Source organism: Schistocerca gregaria, chromosome 4, assembly GCF_023897955.1.
Source record: "Schistocerca gregaria isolate iqSchGreg1 chromosome 4, iqSchGreg1.2, whole genome shotgun sequence".
Taxonomy (NCBI): Eukaryota; Metazoa; Arthropoda; class Insecta; order Orthoptera; family Acrididae; genus Schistocerca; species Schistocerca gregaria.
Window position 1 is genome coordinate 761877820 of NC_064923.1, and position 23908 is coordinate 761901727.

The 23908-nt window shown below is 38.8% G+C and overlaps 1 protein-coding gene across 3 annotated transcripts in view; it reads right to left on the minus strand.

Moving 5' to 3' along the window:
- LOC126365823 (protein O-mannosyl-transferase 2) overlaps window positions 1-23908 on the minus strand; it is a 184549-nt gene that overhangs the window by 112697 nt on the left and 47944 nt on the right. For all 3 annotated transcript variants that reach the window (XM_050008443.1, XM_050008440.1, XM_050008444.1), the window contains exon 3: window positions 4911-4995. In XM_050008443.1, coding sequence (XP_049864400.1) covers window positions 4911-4995 — 85 coding nt within the window. The remainder of the gene's footprint in view (window positions 1-4910; window positions 4996-23908) is intronic.

The following is a 23908-nucleotide window of genomic DNA, read 5'->3' on the forward strand; positions in this document are numbered from 1 at the left end:
TTACAATGAGTAAACTTTTAATTTTCGTAGTAACTTCCTCAGTCCCTCACAGCAGTGGAAGAGAGTTTACTTTTCTGCGACTGCAAATTGCATGTAACTTTGTTAAGGCTATTTTCAGGTTGACCACATCAGTAATCTACAGGCCCTTGTCATGTGGATGAACTTCCACTGCAGAAAGAACAGTAAAACATGCTGCCCCACAACACCACTTATATGCTAAAGTGTGTAATTTCTCCTATATTAAGAAGGCATGTACTACCTGATGCCAGGTGAAGGTTGAGTTTCAGTCCTGTAGCACATTATGAGTACTGAAATAGCATGAGAAAGAAGTAAACAAACAGATCAAAAATATGTCTATGATGAGTATTAAATGGAGGGTTGGTGGGACACACAGCCAGGTGAATGGACAGTAAATCAACTTCAAAGGCTAATGGTATCACCCACAAACCAGCCATTGTCCAGTTTTTTCTTTATTTTTTCTTTCTCTGGTACTAAGGACTTCCAGTTCAGTGGTTTAGAAATTTGCTTGCCAGAACTCACTAATCTTTAACACCTAAGAGTTCCATCTTGTTAATAGGAAACAATCCCATGTTATCAAATTGTCTCATCCTCTCACTTTCATGTTACGACAGTCCCTTCAACAAGGTCAGCATCTTCTTCACATACAGTATTGTATCATCACAAAGAAATTTCCTACACATTACAGAACCATGTTGAATGAGTCAGTTTGCAGGATATGTATACACGATTAGTACTGACATTAATAAACATATTATTTTTTCAGTCTTAATCATGCAACTACACAAGGATATTTTTTTCTATTTTCCCTATGCTACCAGTTTTTCACTAAAAAATCGTCTGTGGAATTGAAGGAGTTGTCTAGGAAAAGTGATTTTAGGCTAGGTCCAGAACTTGCTTTCCTGCACTACCTGCCAGACATTTTATGATATTGGCAAAATATCAAAAATTTTTGTTGCTGCAAGTTGAGCTAGTTTCTGAGCCACTGACAACTTTAATAGTGGGTTATAAAAGTCTTTTTTGCCTGTGGTATTGTAGGTATGGACATCACTCTTCTTCTCAAATTGTGATGGATTATTTATCATTAATTTCATTAGCAAATATATACATATTGTATTGGTGCAGTTAAAACGCCTAACTCCTTGAGGAGGTGCCTATATGATAACTGAGGGTGTTATTATTCTTACTGCTCACTTCTGTACACTCAGTACTTTGTTCCTTAATGATTAGTAATCCCAGATAATTATTCCATAAGCCATGCTACAGCAACTATTGGCATGACCCTATTTATTGTACAGAACTGAATACAGTGTGTTCTCTCAAAATTAAGGGAGAGTCCATTTTCAAGGAAGCACTTAATAATTCTTTGGAAAAACATCATTTACAGTCTCTTCTGTTCCTCTCTCTGTCTAGTGGTATATATTACAACACTAGTATCATTTGCAAAAAATACCAATTCTGATTGATGAATTAAGGATGGTCATACACATACATAAGGAATAGGAATGGACCCAAAATTGAACCTTCTGGGATTCCTTCCATTATTTCTCCCTAGTCACTAAAATGTTGTTTCCTCTCAACATTGGATTACTAAGTATGACTTTTTGCTTTCTGTTTATTAGCTATGATTAAAACCAGTTGAGTATAAAGCCATCAATTCCATAATATTTAAGTTTTTCTACAAAGGTAGTATGATGCTCTCAACCGTATGCCTTGGAAAGATAACATTAATTACCAACTGGTGATAATTTATTATTTATTTACACATTATGCCTGAATCACTTTTTCTAGTCCACTAAAACATCCAAGCATCAGCTGGTCTCAGTAAATTAACTTTCTGATTTCATCTCCACTATGAAGTGAGGTTCAGTACTTTGGAAATGTTCTTACCCACACTACTTAATTGATTCAAAATTACTCTTTCTTAATTACACGTGTTACAGTAAAAGGTGTACAAAGTGGTTACTCATGGAAGATTATTCTGTTCCAACATTTTGGAGACTTGGAAAGGCTTGAACACTTCAAAATGCGTCAAGGCATACTCATATTCTTGCACACAGATTTAGCAAATGTTTTGTCACTAGCCACTGATAGTGCAGGAGAGTCATTACTGTGAAAACAGAGTGTCACTATAACATTTTACAAATTAACCATCTACTTTGTATAGAGAGTACAGGTGTTTTGATTTTTATAATGCAGTAAATATATCCTGATTTATGTATCCCTTTCCATCTAATAAATATAAATTAATGTTCTTCTCTTCAGTTTAATAAAAGCGATCAACAATTTGCTGCAATGTGGAATACTCCTTTTCCATCACAACACCCAAAATCACTTGCACACATGAATTATATTATATTATATTATCACGTAACATGCCTTATGCAATCCTTGATTGTATAAGGCATGTTATGTGATAATAAAATTTGATTTGATTTGATTTGATTTGATTAACAGAGTACTGCTCACGCAAATGTGGACTGACATGCCACTGATACTGCTACCAATTGCTCTAGCTTTTGTGTTGTTATTTAACTCCTTTATTGCTTGATATGAAATATATTTCCCAAGTTCAGCTGAAACAAGTCCACAAGAAAGTTCAGTGTAAATCCATAACCTAAAGATGGGAAATGTTAACGAAACTTGCATAAACACTGTTAAGGCAACTAAACTCTAAGTCCAATGACGTATGCCAGTCCAAGGTACACTATGCAGTGACATGATTCAGTAGCGGACATAAAGTGTAAACAGTGCAACAATGTCCACCTTTATAAGATAGCCATGTGTTACAATGTTCTTCTATGTGACCCACTTTCTGGAGCTGGTCTCACCAGCAATTCACCCTGTCACTCTCACAGCACCCTTTGCAGCCATGGCATCTGCCATAATATCAATGCCTGTATGGGGTTGACCTCCAAGAGTTCTGGCGAAAAAAAAAAAAAAAAAAAAAAAAAAAGAAAAGAACCATGTCTGGGATATAGGACTAGTAGTCCTCAAACTATGGATTCAACCTTAATACTGAATTATTTAAATTATTTTTACATGTCATCCCTTTCCCACCTACTGCCCTACCCCTAGGGGTGATGAGACTGCCTCCAGCCAACCTAACAACCCTGAAGAGTAGTCCTTCACTTTAAATTTTTTAATTTCATTCTCTACGTGCCTAAAAGTCCACTTGTATTACTATTATTTTTTTAAATGTAAGCTGAACAAATAATGATTCTTCTGTAGCCAACAATAAAATTATTAAATGAAATGGAGTTTTAACAGATCGTATACTATATGATGATATGACATACCTGATTGCAAACTTTTGTGAGTAATGGTTAGTCAATTGTACTTAATAGGTTTTTAACATATATTATGTGGTACTGTTTGATTAGGCTATTTTTGAAGTTTCTTTTAAGGTCCATTCACCAAAATTCACTTATATGTTCTTCTATGTATTGAAAATAGTAAAATAGTTGATACTGGCCAAACATGACATACAAAAAATAAAAAAAATAATTGAAAAATATAGTATAGCAGCATAAATGGTTTCAGGAACAAAAAATGTTTTATTATGCTCATATTTTCAACAGCTGTATAATTTCTGTAGCCCAAGATATTGTGGCGTAGCATATCGCATGGGGAAAGTGATATGTGTTACCCTCTGTCTTTCTCTAATGTAAATCAAACAATAGAAAATCCAGGATGGATATGATATATTGTAACATTCTAATAGTGTAAGTGTTTTCAAGTTAGTTACTTAGTTGTGACCCACATACTATGCATGGAATTGTCATTTATTTTGTGCATCTGCTTGTGTTTGGATGGGTACAGGATATCTACAAGATGGGGATACAAGCACAGTCTTTCTGCAGGTTGTGGCATGCTTGTAAATGATATGTAACTGAAGTGTTCTGAATTGTAAATACAAAATACAGAATATCCATCTCTCAAGAGGAAGTGGATGTCATTTCATAGAAGTCAGTTTTGCCAGAATGAGATTTCCACTAGCGCAGAAAAAAATGACTGGTGATGGTATCTGCATCTATGAAACAACTTCATTGTCATTCTGCCAGTGGACTGCCAAACATTAAGGTAAATAAAAATCAGTAAACAAAAGCAACTGAAAAATTCTTGGCGTAGCTCACTGATACACGACATAGAGCATTTCAGTAATTAAGAGCAAATTTACCTGTCTTACTGCTACAGTTTTCAAATTCCTCACGCCTTCTTTTATAGATTAGTCATTCACTATGAAGACATTTTAGCACTGATATCACATTTTCAGAATGAAAGCTCCAGTTACACTATAATGTCTTAATTTTAATAGTTAAAATTATTTCTTTTAAATAAAATAGCTACTGCAGAGCATTACACTTTTACAGTCTATTAACCATCCCTGTCTTTTGCAGCATAAATCATCACTTTAACAATGACAATTTTTCTTTTTGAGTCACCAGTCTTCTGACAGCCAGGCCAAATTTTGAAATTGGCATGTCTTTTAATTTAAAGAAAATAATCAATGATATGAATATAATAGAGGGAAACATTCCATGTGGGAAAAATATATCTAAAAACAAAGATGATGTAACTTACCAAACGAAAGCGTTGGTATGTTGATAGACACAGAAACAAACACAAACACACACACAAGATTCAAGCTTTCGCAACCCATGGTTGCTTCATCACGAAAGAGGGAAGGAGAGGGTAAGGAGTCATTTCAATCCTGGGAGTGGAAAGACTTACCTTAAGGGGAAAAATGGACACGTATACACTCACACACACACACACACACACACACAAACACACAAACACACACACACACACATATTCATCTGCACATATACGGACACAAGCAGACATGTTTGTTTTTAGATATAAAGAAAATAATCATGTTGACATACCTTTCCAAGTGGGGGATGCACATCAAAGAAAAATGTCCTATTAATGTACCAGCTCCCCATTTTTCCAAAGTGTGTTTCATCCCAGCTGAAACACAGCAATAACAAAAAATGAACATTTAAAAGCATATGTATTTCCAATAGTAAACACATATATCAAAGTTTTCTATTTGACACAGTAACTATGAAACAATATTGGTAACAACTGCTATAGTGACATGGAGTAACGCCAAGTGAACAATATATATTTGTAACATTTAGTCTCTTTTGCAAAATTAAAATTTTTAAATGACCATTTTTTGATATCAAACATTCATTTTCGAGTATTAATTAGTGGTGAAACCACTCCTTTATAGATATATGATGATGCAAACAATTTAGGGGTAGAGAAGACAACTCACTGAATAGCAGAAGCATTGAGCTATTGTTAGGCAGTAACTTTCAGAACAGTGCAATGAGCTAGAGTGCAAATACACATACCAAAAACACACTCACATACACAATTATATATGATGAAGTGATGTTCCCATCACTAACTGAAATTTGAAAAGGGATGCTTGACATTTAACAGCATTGTGGTTGGTAGCCCTGCACCAGGCGAGACATGCGATTTTTGTGCTCTCATACAAATACGTGATTTAGTCTGAGATAAAACTCAGTTTAATATTGATAGCTAATTAAATATGTGTATTGGTGTGTTCTTTGAGCTCACCATTACAGGTTTCACTTTTCTTGGTGTATTATTCCAGAAAATGCAAAAAGATCATAAAGTAGGGTTACAGTCATATTTTTGTTTACATTTTAGCACAGTAAACTTAAAGAATCTCATTTAATTGTTCTTCTTTCTTTCCAGTAAGTTAAGTACAGCACATCCCTTCATTGTTTTAATTCTTATTTGCAAAATGCAGCATAAATTTTAATTTGTTGTGTCTTGAACCTTTGCACATCGCAGCTTCGTTTACATACAGTTGCAAGTAGGCCTAATTTTCGTAAATGTGTTTTCTTGTTTCTCTGTAATTTAACTGATCATTCTCACTAAAGTATTATTTTTACTAAGAGTGAAAAGTGCCTGACTTGCCAAAATGTTAACTCTGGGGTTTTGTATGATGGATGAAGTAGTTCTTTTCCGCTGGGTTGTCTGTAATGGCATGGGAACCGGAGAAATGAAATCAAGCAATGTTGATGCTGCTGAACTGTTGACCAAACTATGATCAGTCCTACCTGGTAAGGATCCCACACCGTGCAGCAATATTCCAGCAGAGGATGGACAAGTGTAACACAGGCTGACTCTTTAGTGGGTTTGTCGCATTTTCCAAGTGTTCTGCCAACAAAGCGCAGTCTTTTTTTCGCCTTTACCACAATATTATCTACGTGGTCTTTCCAATTTAATTTGCTCATAATTGTAATTCCTAGGTATTTAGTTGAATTGACAGCCCTTATATTTGTGCGATTTAACGTATACCCAAAATTTATAAGATTTCTTTTAGTAACCATGTGGATGACCTCGCACTTTTCATGGTGTAGTGCCAATTGCCACTTTCAGCACCATACAGAAATTCTCTCTAGATCATTTTGTAATTGGAATTGATTGTCTGATGATTTTACTAGATGGTAAATTACAGCATCATCTGCAAACAATCTAAGGGGGCTGCTCAGATTATCACCTAGATCATTTACGTAAATCAGGAACAGCAGAGGGCCTATGACACTACCTTGTGGAACACCAGATATCACTTCTGTTCTACTTGATGATTTACGTCTATCACTATGAACTGTGACCTCCCTGAGAGGAAATCAAGAATCCAGTCACACAACTGAGACGATACTGCATATGCACGCAGTTTGATTAATAGTCGCTTGTAAGGAACGGTATCAAAAGCCTTCTGGAAATCTAGGAATATGGAATCAATCTGAGATCCCTTGTCAACTGCACTCATTATTTCATGGGAATAAAGAGCTAGCTGTGTTGCACAAGAATGATATTTTTGGAAATCATGTTGGCATGTTGGTTATGTATCAATAAGCCATAGTCTTCAAGGTGATTCATTGATAAACTTTTCAATGCCCCCCCCCCCCCCTCCCCCATAGGTAGAAGTCAAGAGGTGGAAGGTCTGGAGACCATGGCGGGCACTCAACAGCTCCTCTTTGACCCATCCATTGTCCAGATAGATTTTCATTCAAGTAGGCTCTAAGATCTCTGTGGTAGTGAGGCGGAGCACCATCTTGTTGAAGGAAAAATCTTTCATTTTCAAACACCTCTGAGATGGCAGGTAACACTGATGTTCCCAACACAGGAAAAAACACCTCTGCAGTTACGGTACCTTCAGAGAAGAATGAACCAATCAAACCATGTGATGACAGACCACAACACAGATTAACATCCAGTAGATTAACATGTTTGTCCATGTGAAAGTGAGAGCATTTTCAGGCGCCCAGTACATGCAGGTGTGGCATTTTACAGCACTGTTCAGTTTTAATTGTGCCCCATCAGACCAGATAACCATCCCCGTAGCCATTCATGACTGAGTAAGATTGCACAGTGGTTAGAACACTGGACTTGCATTTGGGAGGACCCTGGTTCTACATCTACATCTACATCTACATCAATGTGATTACTCTGCTATTCACAATAAAGTGCCTGGCAGAGGGTTCAATGAACCACATTTTTTTGGTGCTTCTGCAACAGTGATCTGACCCGTTTTGTGTACCATGGGGGATCAGTACCATCATTTATTAATTTATGTGGTATATAACTCTCAATTGCTGTCAATACTATCTCTTTGAAGTCATTCCACACCTTTCCTAAGCTTACATGATCAGATTGGAAGGAGTGAAGTCAGTCTCTTAAAAAGGTATTAAGAGCATTTTTATCAGCTTTTTTAAATAGATATACTTTGCGTTTCTTTTTGATGGTTGTAGTTGTTACGGTATTCAGCGTAGAAGCAACTTCCTTGTAGTTGCTAATCCCTGCATTCACCGCAATACTCATTATTTGTCCAGGATTATTTGTTGCCAAGAGGTCAAGTATGCTTTTGCAACCATTTACGCTTTGAGTGGACTCATGAAATAATGGTTCAAAATAATTTTCTGAGAAAGCATTCAGTACAATTTCGGAAGACGTTTTATGCCTGCTGCCGGCTTTAAACATAAATTTTTCCAGCATATTGAGGGTAGATTGAAGGCACCACCAACTATAATTGTATGAGTGGGGTACTTATTTGAAATGAGATTCAAGTTTTCTTTGAACTGTTCGGCAACTATATCTTCTGAGTCGGGGGTCGGTAAAACAATCCAATTAATAATTTAGTTCGATTGTCAAGTACAGCCTCTGCCCATACTATCTTGCAGGAACTATATCTACTTCAATTTCACTACAAGGCAAATTACTTCTGACACCAATAAATATTCCACCACCAACTGTATTTAATCTATCCTTTCTGAACACTGTTTGATCGTTTGAAAAAATTTCAGCTGAACTTATTTCTGGCTTTAGCCAGCTTTCTGTACCTATAACTATTTGAGTTTCAGCGCTTTCTATTAGTGCTTGGAGCTATGGTTCTTTCCCAACACAGCAGCAACAATTTACAACTACAATACCGATCATTTGTACAACTACCTTAATGTGTTTTACCTCCCCCTTTTAGACAGACACCCTTTCTGTGGTTCCCTGAGACCATCTGGCCTAAAAAACTGCCCAGTGCCTTCCACACATCCCCTGCTACCCATGTAGTTGCTTCCTGTGTGTAGTGGACTCCTGACCCATTAAGTGGAACCTGGAAACCCACCACCCGATTGCGGAAGTCAAGGAATCTGCAGCCTACATGGTCACAGAACTGCCTGGGCCTCTGATTCAGACTCTCCCCTCAGCTCTGCACCAAAGGACCACAGTTGGTTCGATCGATGCTGCTGCAGATGGTAAGCTCCACCTTGATCTCAAAAGCAAGACTGGAAGTCTTTACCATTTCCGGTAGCCACCCGAAACCAGAGAGAATCTCCTCCGATCCAAAGTGACACACATCATTGGTACCGATGTGAGTCACCACCTGCAGTTGGCTGCACCCTGTACTCTTCATGGCATCAGAAGCACCCTTTCCACATCCGGAATGCCTTCTCCCAGTATGTACATGGAGTGCACACTGGCTTCCTTCTCCTCCTTGGCAGCCATGTTCCTAGAGGGCCCCATTACGCGCGTAACGTTGGAGCTCCCAACTACCAGCAAACCCACCCTCTGTAAATGCCCAGACCTTGCGGTCGAGAAGCTTCCTCTGGAACAGTGTGTACGGCTGCATCCGGCTTAGAGACGTCGTCAGCCACAGATTACCCTTGAAACCTCTTCGCCAAACAAACCAGGGAGGCCCTATGATTGGCCCCTCAGAAAGTTTTTCGCTGCCTGCCACACTTAAGAATGATTTCCCACTCAACCATGGGTGAGGGGTCAACCTCAGTGCAGGCAGTACCTGGGGTTTCCATAGCAGTGGACCGATCGGGGGAAACGTGGGGCGTGCTCGAAGTCCCTCACATCCCCGCGTCTGACCCCACAGTGATGCCCCTTGGCAGCAGCCTAAAGCTGTGTGATGGAAGCCAATACATCCTGGAGCTGTGAGCAAAGGATCACCAACTCAGCTCACATCTGTGCCCAGCAATCACAGTTCCTATTCATTACTCCTATTTGAAGCTTGTAAAAATATGTAAATAATGAATGGTGTACTCAGCTAATTAGCAGCAGCAATTCGAAGTGCTCTCTCACTGACAGTCTATCTGACACTGAGCTACATTAACCAAAACAAGTAAAAGCCTATACGATACAAGGGTTGATATAAAGGTCGTAAGCAACAGCTGTACTGTATGCTACACTGTTATTAAAATAAAAAGTTTTGCCTAATAAGCACTTGAACATGCAAGAAATTTAAAAAAAATAATCTAGTAGCTATGCAGGTACCTGTAAATAAGTCGCCCCTGTTGGAAGCTCGTAAAAATATACAACAAACAAATGGTGTACTCGCCTTATTAGTAACAGGAACATGAGGTGCTCTGTCTCTGATGGTCTATCCAACAAATCTATGTCTGGCCATCCTGATTTAGGTTTTCTGTGATTTCCTTAAATCGTTTCAGGTAAATGCTGGGATGGTTCCTTTGAAAGGGCACAACTGGCTTTCTGTCCCATTCTTTCCTAATCTTATGGTACCAACGATCTTGCTGTTTAGTCCCTTCTCCCAGATAATCCAACCAAACCATTCATCCTTGCAAAGCATGCCTTTAAACCAGTCACAGTACTCCATCCTTCGATCTGCATCATCTTTGTTCACAGTGTGCAGTGATCTTGGAATGTACACTTTCCACTTTGCAGCCTTCAGAATTAATCATACGCTTGATCAGCTTATCCTGCTTTCACGTGCACCCTGCTTCACAGGTTTTTGAGGTGACCTAGTAAAATGTTGCAACACAGCAGCAATGGAAGCTGGACATGTTGCTTTTGGTCAGCCAGTCCTTTCCTTATGAACATCTTCAACAGTACAATCGAATTCAAATTTTTCCCGAATATGATAAATTGTTATATGTGTTGGCAGCTGAGTTCTGTACACATTATGCCACTGCTGTAGTACCTCTAACATTTTTTCTTACTTGTGTTGCTCAAATGACAGTCTTACTTCATTTATTGCTACAGTGTCCCCTGCTGGAAAACGCGTGCCAAGATCTGTTGAGATAACAGTGGACTACGCTATAATGGTGGACTATGCTACCGCACAAAATTGCAATGATATGTCATTTTGTTCCAAAGAAATTAACTACCAAAGAGTGTCTACATTTTCTGGCCCTCTCTATGTGTATAAGGAGTGGCGAATCAGACATGGGGGTGTCAGTTTTCTGACAGTTTTTGTGAGCCAGTTTTGTTACAGTTTTATGCAATAAATATGTAATTCTGTAAGAAAACATCGTGTTAATTTGAATATCTTGAAATTTCTCTTAGTCTCATAAAATCAACAGCTACATTGTCAAGAACTCAGCAAGTTGCAAATTTTGATGGAGCAGACAACTAGCAAATTCTTTTACAGATACTGCAGCATCTGGGTTGTCGAGAAATGAAGACGAGTATTTGATAATTAATTGCTACATCCCGGTATATTTCAAACTGATGCAATAAGTTGCTCTAAAAAGCATTGAAAAAAGCTGGTATGCCTGTCACACCAAAAGAAAAATGCTGATATTTATAAAGCCCACATGGGGTATTGATAACTAGAAGGTGCTTAGATCCCACATAAAGTAGCAACTGTAAATGTACAAATGCCAAATCAATCTTCAAAAAATAAGCCCCACCCCCAATAATTTTTCTAATAGTGTCATCAGGGTACAGTAAAGGATAGGTACCAATGATTGAGTATGCATTAATAGTTTTTTTTTTTTTTTAATCACCACACAGGCATAATTTACAGGTAGGTTTCTTGACTGTCACAAGTGGTGTTGACCATTCACTGCAAGAAATAGGTAGAATAACATCACAGGGGTTGATAACAATCTAATTCTTCTTTTACTTGATTCTTAGCACTGTTAGCTGCAACAAGTAAAAGACAGGTGCTGTTGGTTCTGCACAATTTTGGAGATTTTGCCTGATATAAGCCCACGCTGCAGTGTTCTTCTCCAGTACGCCAGTGTACAAGTGTGCACACAGAAACAGCTAAGTGAAAAATCTGTGCTATATGCATATTTATTTAAATATAAAAGCTGACTTAGAATTTTCTTTTGTGTGAGACCGTGTATACAAAATTTATGTGTTGGTTTGAAGTTATATATTTGGATATTTTACTGTTCACACTGCTTCTGGATAATCTTTCATTGATTTTATCAATACCCATTTGTATCATGATATATTCAGAAATTTTTAACATTTATGAGTGTCCTGATAAACTTGTACTGTTATCATCAGTTACAGGCTTAAACATAATTGTGCTCTTTTAAAATTGTTTAGAACAGTAGACCTATCCTCATTCAAAACAACTGTTCTCTAATTTATTGTACAATTACAGAAGAAATAGATTATTTTCAGATTATTACAAAACTATGTTTTCATAAGTTACCGGCACAAGTATTTTGTATACGTAACTTATTTCATCATACATCAGTGTTTCTGATTCACAGTTCTGCCAAAGAATACATCACCCCCCCAAGTTTCATTGTAAATCAATGCAAATAAATGTGTGTTCTTGAGACTTTTCAGAAGCTACCATTATCCTTTGCATAATATACGAGCAATTTGTTGTAAATCAACATTGTGTAGCAGATATTCTAACGTCATATCACGTTACATCTAGTTTTCTCTTAAAGCGGAGTAGCCCTATATACTATCTACATTTACAGTAAATTAACTATGTTTTTGAGTTTGCTAACAACGGTAATTAACCTCAAAATGTTTTTGGAAACTAGTAATTTTTGCCACATGTTTTTGTGTTGGTGGTTCATGATGTGGGTTCCTGTAGTCATGTCCTAGTTCATGAACCACAGGCAATGTATGAGTGGCCAAGTAAGTGGTCCCGACAGTTGGGATACCAGTTACTTTGGAATAAGGCTGGGCATCTCGGACATATTCTGAGTCGTGGTCACCTTTGTGCTCATACGGCAAAGACTACCAAATCCACTGGTTAGTCCCTCAGCCGTTAGGGGTAAAAACCAATGGGACTCGGGGGCAAGTAAGGCTAGCAACCTGCTTCCTTGGTACTTTAAATATAATGCTGGTAACAATCAGAGCAAAATACCTCGGACCTTTGGAGGTGACGGAGTCCCACCTCTAACTGACAAACCAGTGACTCCTAAGATACGACTTGGCAAACAAATGGTAATGAGATGGGGAGCTATTAATATCAATGGGGGCTACTCTGGGAAGAAGGTAGAGCTGGCAGAGGCTTCAAGTAAGATGGGGTTGGACGATTTAGCTGTTAGTGACATTCGGGTAAGGGGTGAGAAAGAAGAGGAAGTGGGAGAATACAAGGTCTACCTGTCAGGAGTCAAAGCAAGAATAGCACAATGGGGTGTAGGGCTTTACATCAGGAAAGAAATGGAACCCAGCGTAGTTGCAATAAGGTATGTAAATGAACGACTGATGTGGATAGATTTGACAGTGTCTAGCAAGAAAATTAGGGTTGTATCAGTATATTCTCATTGTGAAGGGACAGAACAAGATAAGATGGATAGTTTTTATGAGGCACTCAGTGATGTAGTTGTTAGAGTAAAGGACAAGGACAGTGTTCTGCTCATGGGTGATTTTAACACCAGGATTGGAAATCGAACAGAAGGGTATGAAAAGGTTATGGGTAAATTTGGAGAGGATATGGAGGCCAACAGGAACGAGAAACAACTCTTGAATTTATGTGCCCATATGGGCTTAGTAATCACAAAATCCTTTTTTTTAATCATAAGAACATTCATCAGTATACTTGGGAAAGCAGGGGAACAAGATCTGTCATTGACTATATAATAACAGATCAGGAATTCAGGAAGGCTGTGAGGGACACACTTGTATTCAGGGGATACTTTGATGACACTGATCATTATTTAATCTGCAGTGAAATTGGGATTGTGAGGTCAAAAGTGTAGGAGGTCAGGTCCATATGTAGGAGGATAAGAGTGGAGAAACTTCAGGATAAGGAAATCAGGCACAAGTACATAACAGCGATCTCAGAAAGGTACCAGTTAGTTGAATGTAGTCAATTACAGTCATTGGAAAAGGAATGGACAAGGTACAGGGACACAGTAATAGAAGTGGCTAAAGAATGTCTTAGAACAGTAGTGTGTAAAAGTAGGATGAAGCAAACAGCTTGGTGGAATGACGCAGTCAAGGCAGCCTGTAAAAGGAAAAAGAAGGCATATCAAAAATGGCTACATACTAGGACTCAGGTAGACAGAGAAAGTTATGTTGAAGAAAGAAACAAAGCCAAACAGATAATTGCAACATCAAAGAAAAAATTTTGGGAGGACTTTGGAAACAGGTTGGAGACATTGGGTCAAGCTGCTGGAAAACCATTCTGGAGTGTAATTAGCAGTCTTCGAAAGGGAGGCAAGAAGGAAATGACAAGTATTTTGGACAGGTCAGGAAAACTGCTGGCGAATCCTGTGGATGCCTTGGGCAGACGGAGGGAATATTTTGAAAAGTTGCTCAATGTAGGTGAAAATACGATCAGTAATGTTTCAGATTTCGAGGTGGAATGGGATAGGAATGATGATGGAAATAGGATCACATTTGAGGAAGTGGAGAAAATGGTCAATAGATTGCAGTGCAATAAAGCAGCTGGGGTGGGAAGTCGGAACTCATCAAATACAGTGGAATGTCAGGTCTTAAATGGCTACACAGGATAATTGAAATGGTGTGGGAGTCAGGACAGATTCCACCAGACTACACAAAAGCAGTAATCACACCAATCTTTAAACATGGAAACAGAAAAGATTGTAACAACTACAGAGGTATCTCTTCAATCAGCGTTGTAGGTAAAATCAATGCCAACCAGCATGTATTCCGAAAGCATCAATCATGTGAAACCAAACTCGCACCTTTCTCACATGACATAATGAAAACTTTGCATTAAGGCAGTCAGGTAGATGCAGTATTTATTGATTTCCGGAAAGCATTTGACTCAAAGCATTTGACTCAAAAGTACAATCATATGGGCTATTTAGTGAAATTTGTAACTGGACTGAGGACTTTTTGGTAGGGAGGATGCAACATGTTATCTTGGTTGGAGAACCATCATCAGATGTTGACATAACTTCAGGTGTGCCCCAAGGAAGTGTGTTGGGACCCTGGCTGTTCATGTTTTATATCATTGAGCTTGCAGAGAATATTAATAGTAACCTCAGACTTTTTGCAGATAATGCAGTTATCTATAATGAAGTACTATCTGAAAGAAGCTGCATAAATATCCAGTCAGACCTTGGTAAGATTTCAAAGTGGTGAAAAGATTGGCAGCTTGCTTTAAATGTTCAGAAGCATAAAAAAGTATCCTATGACTATAATATCAATGAGTGACTGTTGGAATTGACCAACTCATACAAATACCTGGGTGTAATACTTTATAGGGATATGAAATGCAATGATCACATAGGCTCAGTCTTGGGTAAAGGAGGTGGCAAACTTCAGTTTATTAGTAAAATACTGAGGAAGTGCCATCAGTCTACAAAGAAGATTACATACAAGTCACTTGTATGACCGGTTATGGAATATTGCTCAAGTGTGTGGGCCATACCAAATAGGGCAAACAGTGAATATTGAACGTTTACAGGGAAGAGCAGAATGAATGGTCACAAGTTAGCTTGATCCATGGAAGAGTGTCACAGGGATACTGAAGCAAGTGAACTGGAAAACTCTTGACAAGCCCAAATACTATATTAACAAAGTCTCAAGGACTAGCTTTAAATGATGATTCTAAGAATATACGACAATTCCCTACATATCACTCACATAGGGATCATGGGGATAAGATTACAATAATTACTGCACACACAGAGGCTTTCAATCATTCATTCTTCCTGCACTCTATAAGTGTATGGAATGGAAAGAAATTCTAATAACTTGTGTTCAGTGGGAAGTACCCTCTGCCGTGTGTGTTTGCAGAGTATAGATGTAGATATAGATACTTGATCCAGTAAAGTTACTGGTACTGGGCGAACCAGAAAAAACAGGGATGGGCAGACTGTTTCATTGTAAAATGAACCTGAAATTTTGTTGCACAACCCAGTGATGGAGAAAAGAGAGAGGAGAATTTGACACAGAGAGCATCTAAGCACTGATACAAAACGATAAGAAACCAAATGCACTTCATCATCAATGAAGAAACCAAACAGTTTAAAAGCGTCGATACTAAACAGATTTTCAGTGTAAGCATTGTCTCCAACTATGAATGTTAATGAATGAACGACAGCCTTGTAAGTCACATATGCAGAAAACTGTCTAAGAATGGGAATCTGTTGTTTTTTATAACTCACCAGCATCCGAGACACTGGAGTCAGAGGGGGAGAACCCAAATCCACATAGGTCGAAGAATTCACCAATGTTGCTGCTGCACCCATATCCACCTGCATCCTCGCGGTTTGTTAAACATGTGCACTTCAACATATAACTTGCTTTGAGACACTGTCACTGCCGACACACTGTTTGTATCCATATTAGTTTCATCCTCACTCTGGTTTGGAAAGGAGTTACATACAGAAGCAATGTGTCCTTTCTTATGGCACCTATTACACATTGCACAGCACTTGGGACACACGGTTGATTTGTATTGAATGAAGCAGTATAGGCATCAAGGCAGCAGAGCACAAAGCTGTCTCTGTTGTGATATGGATTGTTGTTGTTACAAACAATGGTGACCTATATGACACTGAGACTTACTGCTGCAATAGTGTCTACATTCCTTGTGAACTGACTGAAGGCTGGGAGGGGTGAGAGGAACTGATTTCTGAAACTGCAAACCAGGCTTCTACCTGCAGTCTCTGAAACTTCAAATGACTGAGCTATGTTCAGTACTTCCATAAGCAAAGGATTTTGACACTTTAGAGCTCAATCTCGAAGTTCTCTATCAGGAGCAAAACATATGATTGCTTCACAGACCATCTGATTTGCATAGGATTCATTATGAACATTTGAAAAAGTTGTGATGACAGGCAAGTGCACGTAATGCCCTGTACGACTGTTTTGGCCACTTTTAGCAGTGATAAAATTCCACACAAGTAGCAACAAAGTGAGTTGTTTACAGTGACAGTTAGAAAGTAGCCCACACATCTGACTGAAAGAAAGACTTGAAGGTTCTTGAAAGGGGGCGAGCTGCCACAACTGATACACACAAGGTGAAATTCAAGGCTGAAAAAGGGCTTGCACAAGTTTATGTTTGTTATCCCGTATGGCTCGAAGTATTGCCACAGGCATTTTTGATAAGCATCCCAGTCTTCAGCTGCATCATTGTACGCAGGGAACAGTGGTTGATATGTTGTTGGTGTTAAAATGGAAATAGCTACTGTCAGCACCTACTGTTGGTCAAGATGCGGTTTGTCAAAATGCCTGCGGATCAGCAACTTCATCTTCTGTCTCATGTCACCGACCCACTACAGATTCGTTTACGCGTGACGCATGTGGCTTACATTATCATCAGCAACACCGCCTGTCATGAACAACCTATCCATCACCCTCAGTTGGCACACCTGCACCTTCAGTTCCGCGCCCTGTCAGCAGAGGCCAGTGTGCTTGCTGCAGTGCCTCAGTTGCAAGTTCAGAGCTGCCACCTAATAGCCTACAGGAGGTTCTGCCAGCTGCCGACCATGCCCGAGCAGCTACCCGATCGGCTATTGGCCCAGCTACATTGTGCTGGTTCCATGCTATTTACAGGGACGCTGCCTACAACTTCCGCGTGCCTTGCACTTTCCCCAACCGAGACTAATGGGTACATTTAGTCGCAACGTACCACCACGTTCCTTCATGATGCCTACTGTGTGTATGTTATTAATAATATTATATAGTGTGAATATATGTACAAATTTTGTGCAGTAATGTGATAATTGTAAACAAGTGCTGTAAAATGTTTTTTTTTTGTTTTGTTTGTAATAATATAAATTCAAATACTGTTACATTCCATCCTGGATTTTCCATTGTTCGATTTTCTTTGTTTCATGATGTGTGGCTAAATTAGCCTAAAATTATCTTATACACCTAAGTGTATTGAATGTTTATTATTTGATGACAAGGTTTGTAACCTTTTAAATTTAAATATGCTAAGGCCCCTGAAGAGGGGCAGCAGCCTTTTCAGTAGTTGCAGGGACAACAGTCTGGATGATTGACTGATCTGGCCTTGTAACAATAACCAAAACGGCCTTGCTGTGCTGGTACTGCGAACGGATGAAATCAAGGGGAAACTACAGCCGTAATTTTTCCCGAGGGCATGCAGCTTTACTGTATGATTAAATGATGATGGCATCCTCTTGGGTAAAATATTCAGGAGGTAAAATAGTCCCCCATTCGGATCTCCGGGCGGGGACTACTCAAGAGGATGTCGTTATCAGGAGAAAGAAAACTGGCGTTCTACGGGTCGGAGCGTAGAATGTCAGATCCCTTAATCGGGCAGGTAGGTTAGAAAATTTAAAAAGGGAAATGGATAGGTTAAAGTTAGATATAGTGGGAATTAGTGAAGTTCGGTGGCACGAGGAACAAAACTTCTGGTCAGGTGACTACAGGGTTATAAACACAAAATCAAATAGGGGTAATGCAGGAGTAGGATTAATAATGAATAGGAAAATAGCAGTGCGGGTAAGCTACTACAAACAACATAGTGAACGCATTATTGTGGCCAAGAGAGATACGAAGCCCACATCTACTACAGTAGTACAAGTTTATTTGCCAACTAGATCTGCAGATGACGAAGAAATTGAAGAAATGTATGATCAAATAAAATAAATTATTCAGATAGTGAAGGGTGACGAAAATTTAATAGTCATGGGTGACTGGAATTCGGTAGTAGGAAAAGGGAGAGAAGGAAACGTAGTAGGTGAATATGGAATGGGGCAAAGAAATGAAAGAGGAAGCCGCCTGGTAGAATTTTGCACAGAGCACAACTTAATCATAGGTAACACTTGGTTCAAGAATCATAAAAGAAGGCTGTATACATGGAAGAAGCCTGGAGATACTGACAGGTTTCAGATAGATTATATAATAGTATGACAGAGATTTAGGAACCAGGTTTTAAATTGTAAGACATTTCCAGGGGCAGATGTGGACTCTGACCACAATCTGTTGGTTATGACCTGTAGATTAAAACTGAAGAAACTGCAAAAAGGTGGGAATTTAAAGAGATGGGATCTGGATAAGTTGAAAGAACCAGAGGTTGTACGGAGTTTCAAGGAGAGCATAAGGGAGCAATTGACAGGAATGGGGGAAAGAAATACAATAGAAGAAGAATGGGTAGCTTTGAGGCATGAAGTAGTGAAGGCAGCAGAGGATCAAGTAGGTAAAAAGACGTGGGCTAGTAGAAATCCTTGGGTAACAGAAGAAATATTAAATTTAATTGATGAAAGGAGAAAATATAAAAATGCAGTAAATGAAGCAGGCAAATAGGAATACAAACGTCTCAAAAATGACATTGACAGGAAGTGCAAAATGGCTAAGCAGGGATGGCTAGAGGACAAATGTAAGGATGTAGAGGTTTATCTCACTAGGGTTAAGATAGATACTGCCTACAGGAAAATTAAAGAGACCTTTGGAGAAAAGAGGACCACTTGTATGAATATTAAGAGCTCAGATGGAAACCCAGTTCTAACCAAAGAAGGGAAAGCAGAAAGGTGGAAGGAGTATATAGAGGGTCTATACAAGGGCGATGTACTTGAGGACAATATTATGGAAATGGAAGAGGATGTAGATGAAGATAAAATGGGAGATACAATACTGCATGAAGAGTTTGACAGAGCACTGAAAAACCTGCGTCGAAACAAGGCCCCTGGAGTAGACAACATTCCATTGGAACTACTGATGGCCTTGGGAGAGCCAGTCCTGACGAAACTCTACCATCTGGTGAGCAAGATGTTTGAGACAGGCGAAATACCCTCAGACTTCAAGAAGAATATAATAATTCCAATCCCAAAGAAAGCAGGTGTTGACAGATGTGAAAATTACCGAACTATAAGTTTAATAAGTCACAGCTGCAAAATACTAACGCGAGTTCTTTACAGACGAATGGAAAAACTAGTAGAAGCCGACCTCGGGGAAGATCAGTTTGGATTCCATAGAAATGTTGGAACACGTGAGGCAATACTGACCCTACTACTTATCTTAGAAGCTAGATTAAGGAAGGGCAAACATACGTTTCTAGCATTTGTAGACTTAGAGAAAGCTTTTGGCAATGTTGACTGGAATACTCTCTTTCAAATTCTGAAGGTGGCAGGGGTAAAATACAGGGAGCGAAAGGCTATTTACAATTTGTACAGAAACCAAATTGCAGTTATAAGAGTTGAGGGATATGAAAGGGAAGCAGTGGTTGGGAAGGGAGTGAGACAGGGCTGTAGTCTATCCCCGATGTTATTCAATCTGTATATTGAGCAAGCAGTGAAGGAAACAAAAGAAAAATTCGGAGTAGGTATTAAAGTCCATGGAGAAGAAATACAAACTTTGAGGTTCGCCGATGACATCGTAATTCTGTCAGAGACAGCAAAGGACTTGGAAGAGCAGTTGAACGGAATGGATAGTGTCTTGAAAGGAGGATATAAGATGACCATCAACAGAAGCAAAATGAGGATAATGGAATGTAGTCGAATAAAGTCGGGTGATGCTGAGGGAATTAGATTAGGAAGTGAGACACTTAAAGTAGTAAAGGAGTTTTGCTATTTGGGGAGCAAAATAACTGATGATGGTCGAAGTAGAGAGGATATAAAATGTAGACTGGCAATGGCAAGGAAAGTGTTGCTAAAGAATAGAAGTTTGTTAACATCGAGTATAGAGTTAAGTGTCAGGAAGTCATTTCTGTAAGTATTTGTATGGAGTGTAGCCATGTATGGAAGTGAATCATGGACGATAAATAGTTTCGAAAAGAAGAGAATAGAAGCTTTCGAAATGTAGTGCTACAGAAGAATTCTGAAGATTAAATGGGTAGATCACATAACTAATGAGGAAGCATTGAATCGGATTGGGGAGAAGAGAAGTTTGTGGCACAACTTGACCAGAAGAAGGGATCGGTTGGTAGGACATGTTCTGAGGCATCAAGGGATCACCAATTTAGTATTGGAGGGCAGCGTGGAGGGTAAAAATCGTAGAGGGAGACCAAGAGATGACTACACTAAACAGATTCAGAAGGATGTAGGTTGCAGTAGGTACTGGGAGATGAAGAAGCTTGCACAGGATAGAGTAGCATGGAGAGCTGCATCAAACCAGTTTCAGGACTGAAGACCACAACAACAACAAGGCCCATTATTATTCATAAAGTCGGCAGTAAGATGTTAGCATTCACCTGATCGGCATCTCTGTGTAAGGATTCTCCTCTTTTAACTGACTCCAAGCAATGTTGGTAAATGTACATTAAATTTTGGTGAAGGTTTATCAGTCGTAGACACACGAGTTACGACTTCATTATGGAAGTACATCCTGTAAAAATTGCCACTGTTATGGAATACAAAGCAGGTATGTACTCACCCGGTCTTTCATAAAATACAAATGAAATTGATTGGAGAAGCTGATCATCACTAATTTATATCGACAGACAGCAATAAATGCACAAGTAAGTCAACTTAAATTAAATTGTCTTGTGTCTGTTATTGTACAATTTAGTCACAAATGCCAAACAATTTACAGCACGAGACTACAGGACTAAGATGCTACTGAGGAACTTCAGTCATCAATCACATCAGTAACAATAAAAGAGGTGCAACAGATGAAAATATATAACCAAATGTAACTGAAAGATTTGAGAGTATAAGTACCAAACAAACAATACCAACTGAAGAGTAGTGTGAAAATCAGACATAAACAATTGGAAAACAGGGGTTCAGTATTCTATACTCACTCACCTCTATGTTGTCAATAAAAAATAGCTAATGCAGTAAAGAAAATAACAATAGCCTACAATGCATATCAGCCACAATGATCATTGGATGCAAGGATATCACACTCTCTCAAAAGAAAACCGTATAAAATGTTCTGCCTTTTGAGGAACAAGGGAAAACTAGACAGCGGGAATTGTGCTGAAATATACTGAGTGTCTGAAAACAGGATACTGAAAGACAAGCTCATATCTCTCCCTGCATTTTGCATGATATATGCACTTTAAAAGCTGAAATGAGCAGCTTGTATAGTTCTTCAAGCTGATAGCAGTCGCATAATGAATGCACTGCGATACAAGAATTATCACAAATGTAGCTGCTCACTTCAGTTGAGCAGAACAGAAAGGGAGAAGTTTTCTGCTTAACACAAGACAATGCATGCTGTAGCAGACTGACTAAAAAAAGAAACAGGAACAGAAAAGGAAAATAAAGGAAAAGATATTGCAGTTTCAGCAGTTGAGAACTACTGAATCACAACAGAACAAAACAATAAAGTACAATTCAGCAGAATCACACTGATCAGTAGCAGACATATTTTGTTGAAGGAGTAAAGAATGGCATAGAAGGAGGGCTTCTGTACAGCATTGATGGCAGAACTGCAGTGTCTGTACTCCAGAGGACTGGCTACAAAAGCATCTGACCTTTTCTGGTAGCCTAATTTAAACTTGGGGGCAGACGTAAAATGCCTTCAAGCGTAGCAAACACATTGTACAAACAGCCTATAACATGAATGTGCATGAACGGAAGCCTCAGAAAATGACAGGGCATCCACCAGAAGTAATACACAGTTTCTGGGGCTTGGGGGACCAGTGAGGAATGGGCTACCATACAACAAGAAAGTCGCTATCATTACTGTGATAATTTTAGATGGTGAGACAGAGAAACTGAATGGGTATAGAGAGAAGAAACACAGCAGTGATGGGAATGAGCGAGACAAAAAAAATGGAAGGGGAAACTTAAAAAAGAATTGAAGGAAGGATATTGAATATATTGGAGTGGAGGCAAAATGGCAACAAATGGACGTGGTGTTGTATGGACAGAAGATTCAGTTCAATATGTGGAAAAAAATGATCAGATTAGTGAAATAATAATTAAAGTTAGATGTGGATCTGAGAGTAGAACAAGTGATTTTGTACAGGCCTATGCTCCTCAATCAGGTATGGTAGACAAATGACTCGAAGAGCTAGAAAAGATGTATTGATGGCAAAGAAGTAATCATAGTGGGAAATCTGAATACACATATGGGAATTAATAGGCAAGGAAAATGAGAAAGGAAAAGAAGAAATAATTGGCCCCTTTAGTTACAGTATCCAGGATGAAAAATGAGATCTTTTAACAGACTTTTGCAGAAGAAATGACTTACGTGTTGGCAATATGTGGTTTAGAAAAAAAACCTCGCAAAAAGTAACTAGGTATGGGTGGTCTCTGATGGTGGAGGAAGAACATAGGTAACTGGAAGATGAGATTGCAATGCCAAGAGAAGATTTAGAAGAAGACCATTAAGTGATGTCAGCCAAATTTAGACTTGAAAAAATCATACGCAGAGAAAGAGGAAAGAAAAATAAACATATTGATGTTAAAAGAAATCAAGGGAAAAGTTCCAAGATGATCTGAAAAATGCAGAAGAGGGAAGTATGTTTTTCAAAAATAGGGTCATAAAGTGTTCAGTGGATGCCTGCAGAAGACCATCAGAGACAAAAAAGAAAAAAGGAGATTACTTAGTGGAGCAATAGGGCAAAGTAAGAGGTAAAGGGAACCAAACGTCTTGCAGCAAGTAGATATGCAATGAAAGTACTGAAAATTGGCAAAAATATCAAGAAGCCAAAAATGCATGTAAAGAAATAGTACAAGAAGAGATATCTATGTTAGAAATAGGGGAAGTAATACAGATTATGAATGCTAAAGTAGCATTACTGGATGAGATTGCCACAGAAATGATATGAGCAGCAGGAACATTAGAGTTACAGTGGCTCTATAGGCTATTTAGAATAATTTGGTAAAAGAAAGAGAGCCTCATTGAATGAAGAAAGGGTCCAATTATCCCCATATTTCAGAAAAGTAATAAAAAATTATGTAAGAACCACTAATAAGCACAGGGGGATCACCCCTATTGCACACATACACTGAGTGGTAAAAAGTATCGGATGCCTGGCTGAAAATGACTTACAAGTTCATGGCTCTCTCCATCGGTAATGCTGGAATTCAATATGGTGTTAGCCTACCATTAGCCTCAATGACAGCTTCCACTCTGGCAGGCATATGTTCAATAAGGTGCTGGAAAGTTTCTTGGGGAATAGCAGCCCATTCTTCACAGAATGCTGCACTGAGGAGAGGTACCAATGTGGACTACGTGCAGGTCAGTCCATTACATGGATGTCATAGTCATGTAACCGCTCTGCAACAGGCCGTTCATTACAAACAGATGCTTAATTGCATTGAAAGATGCAATC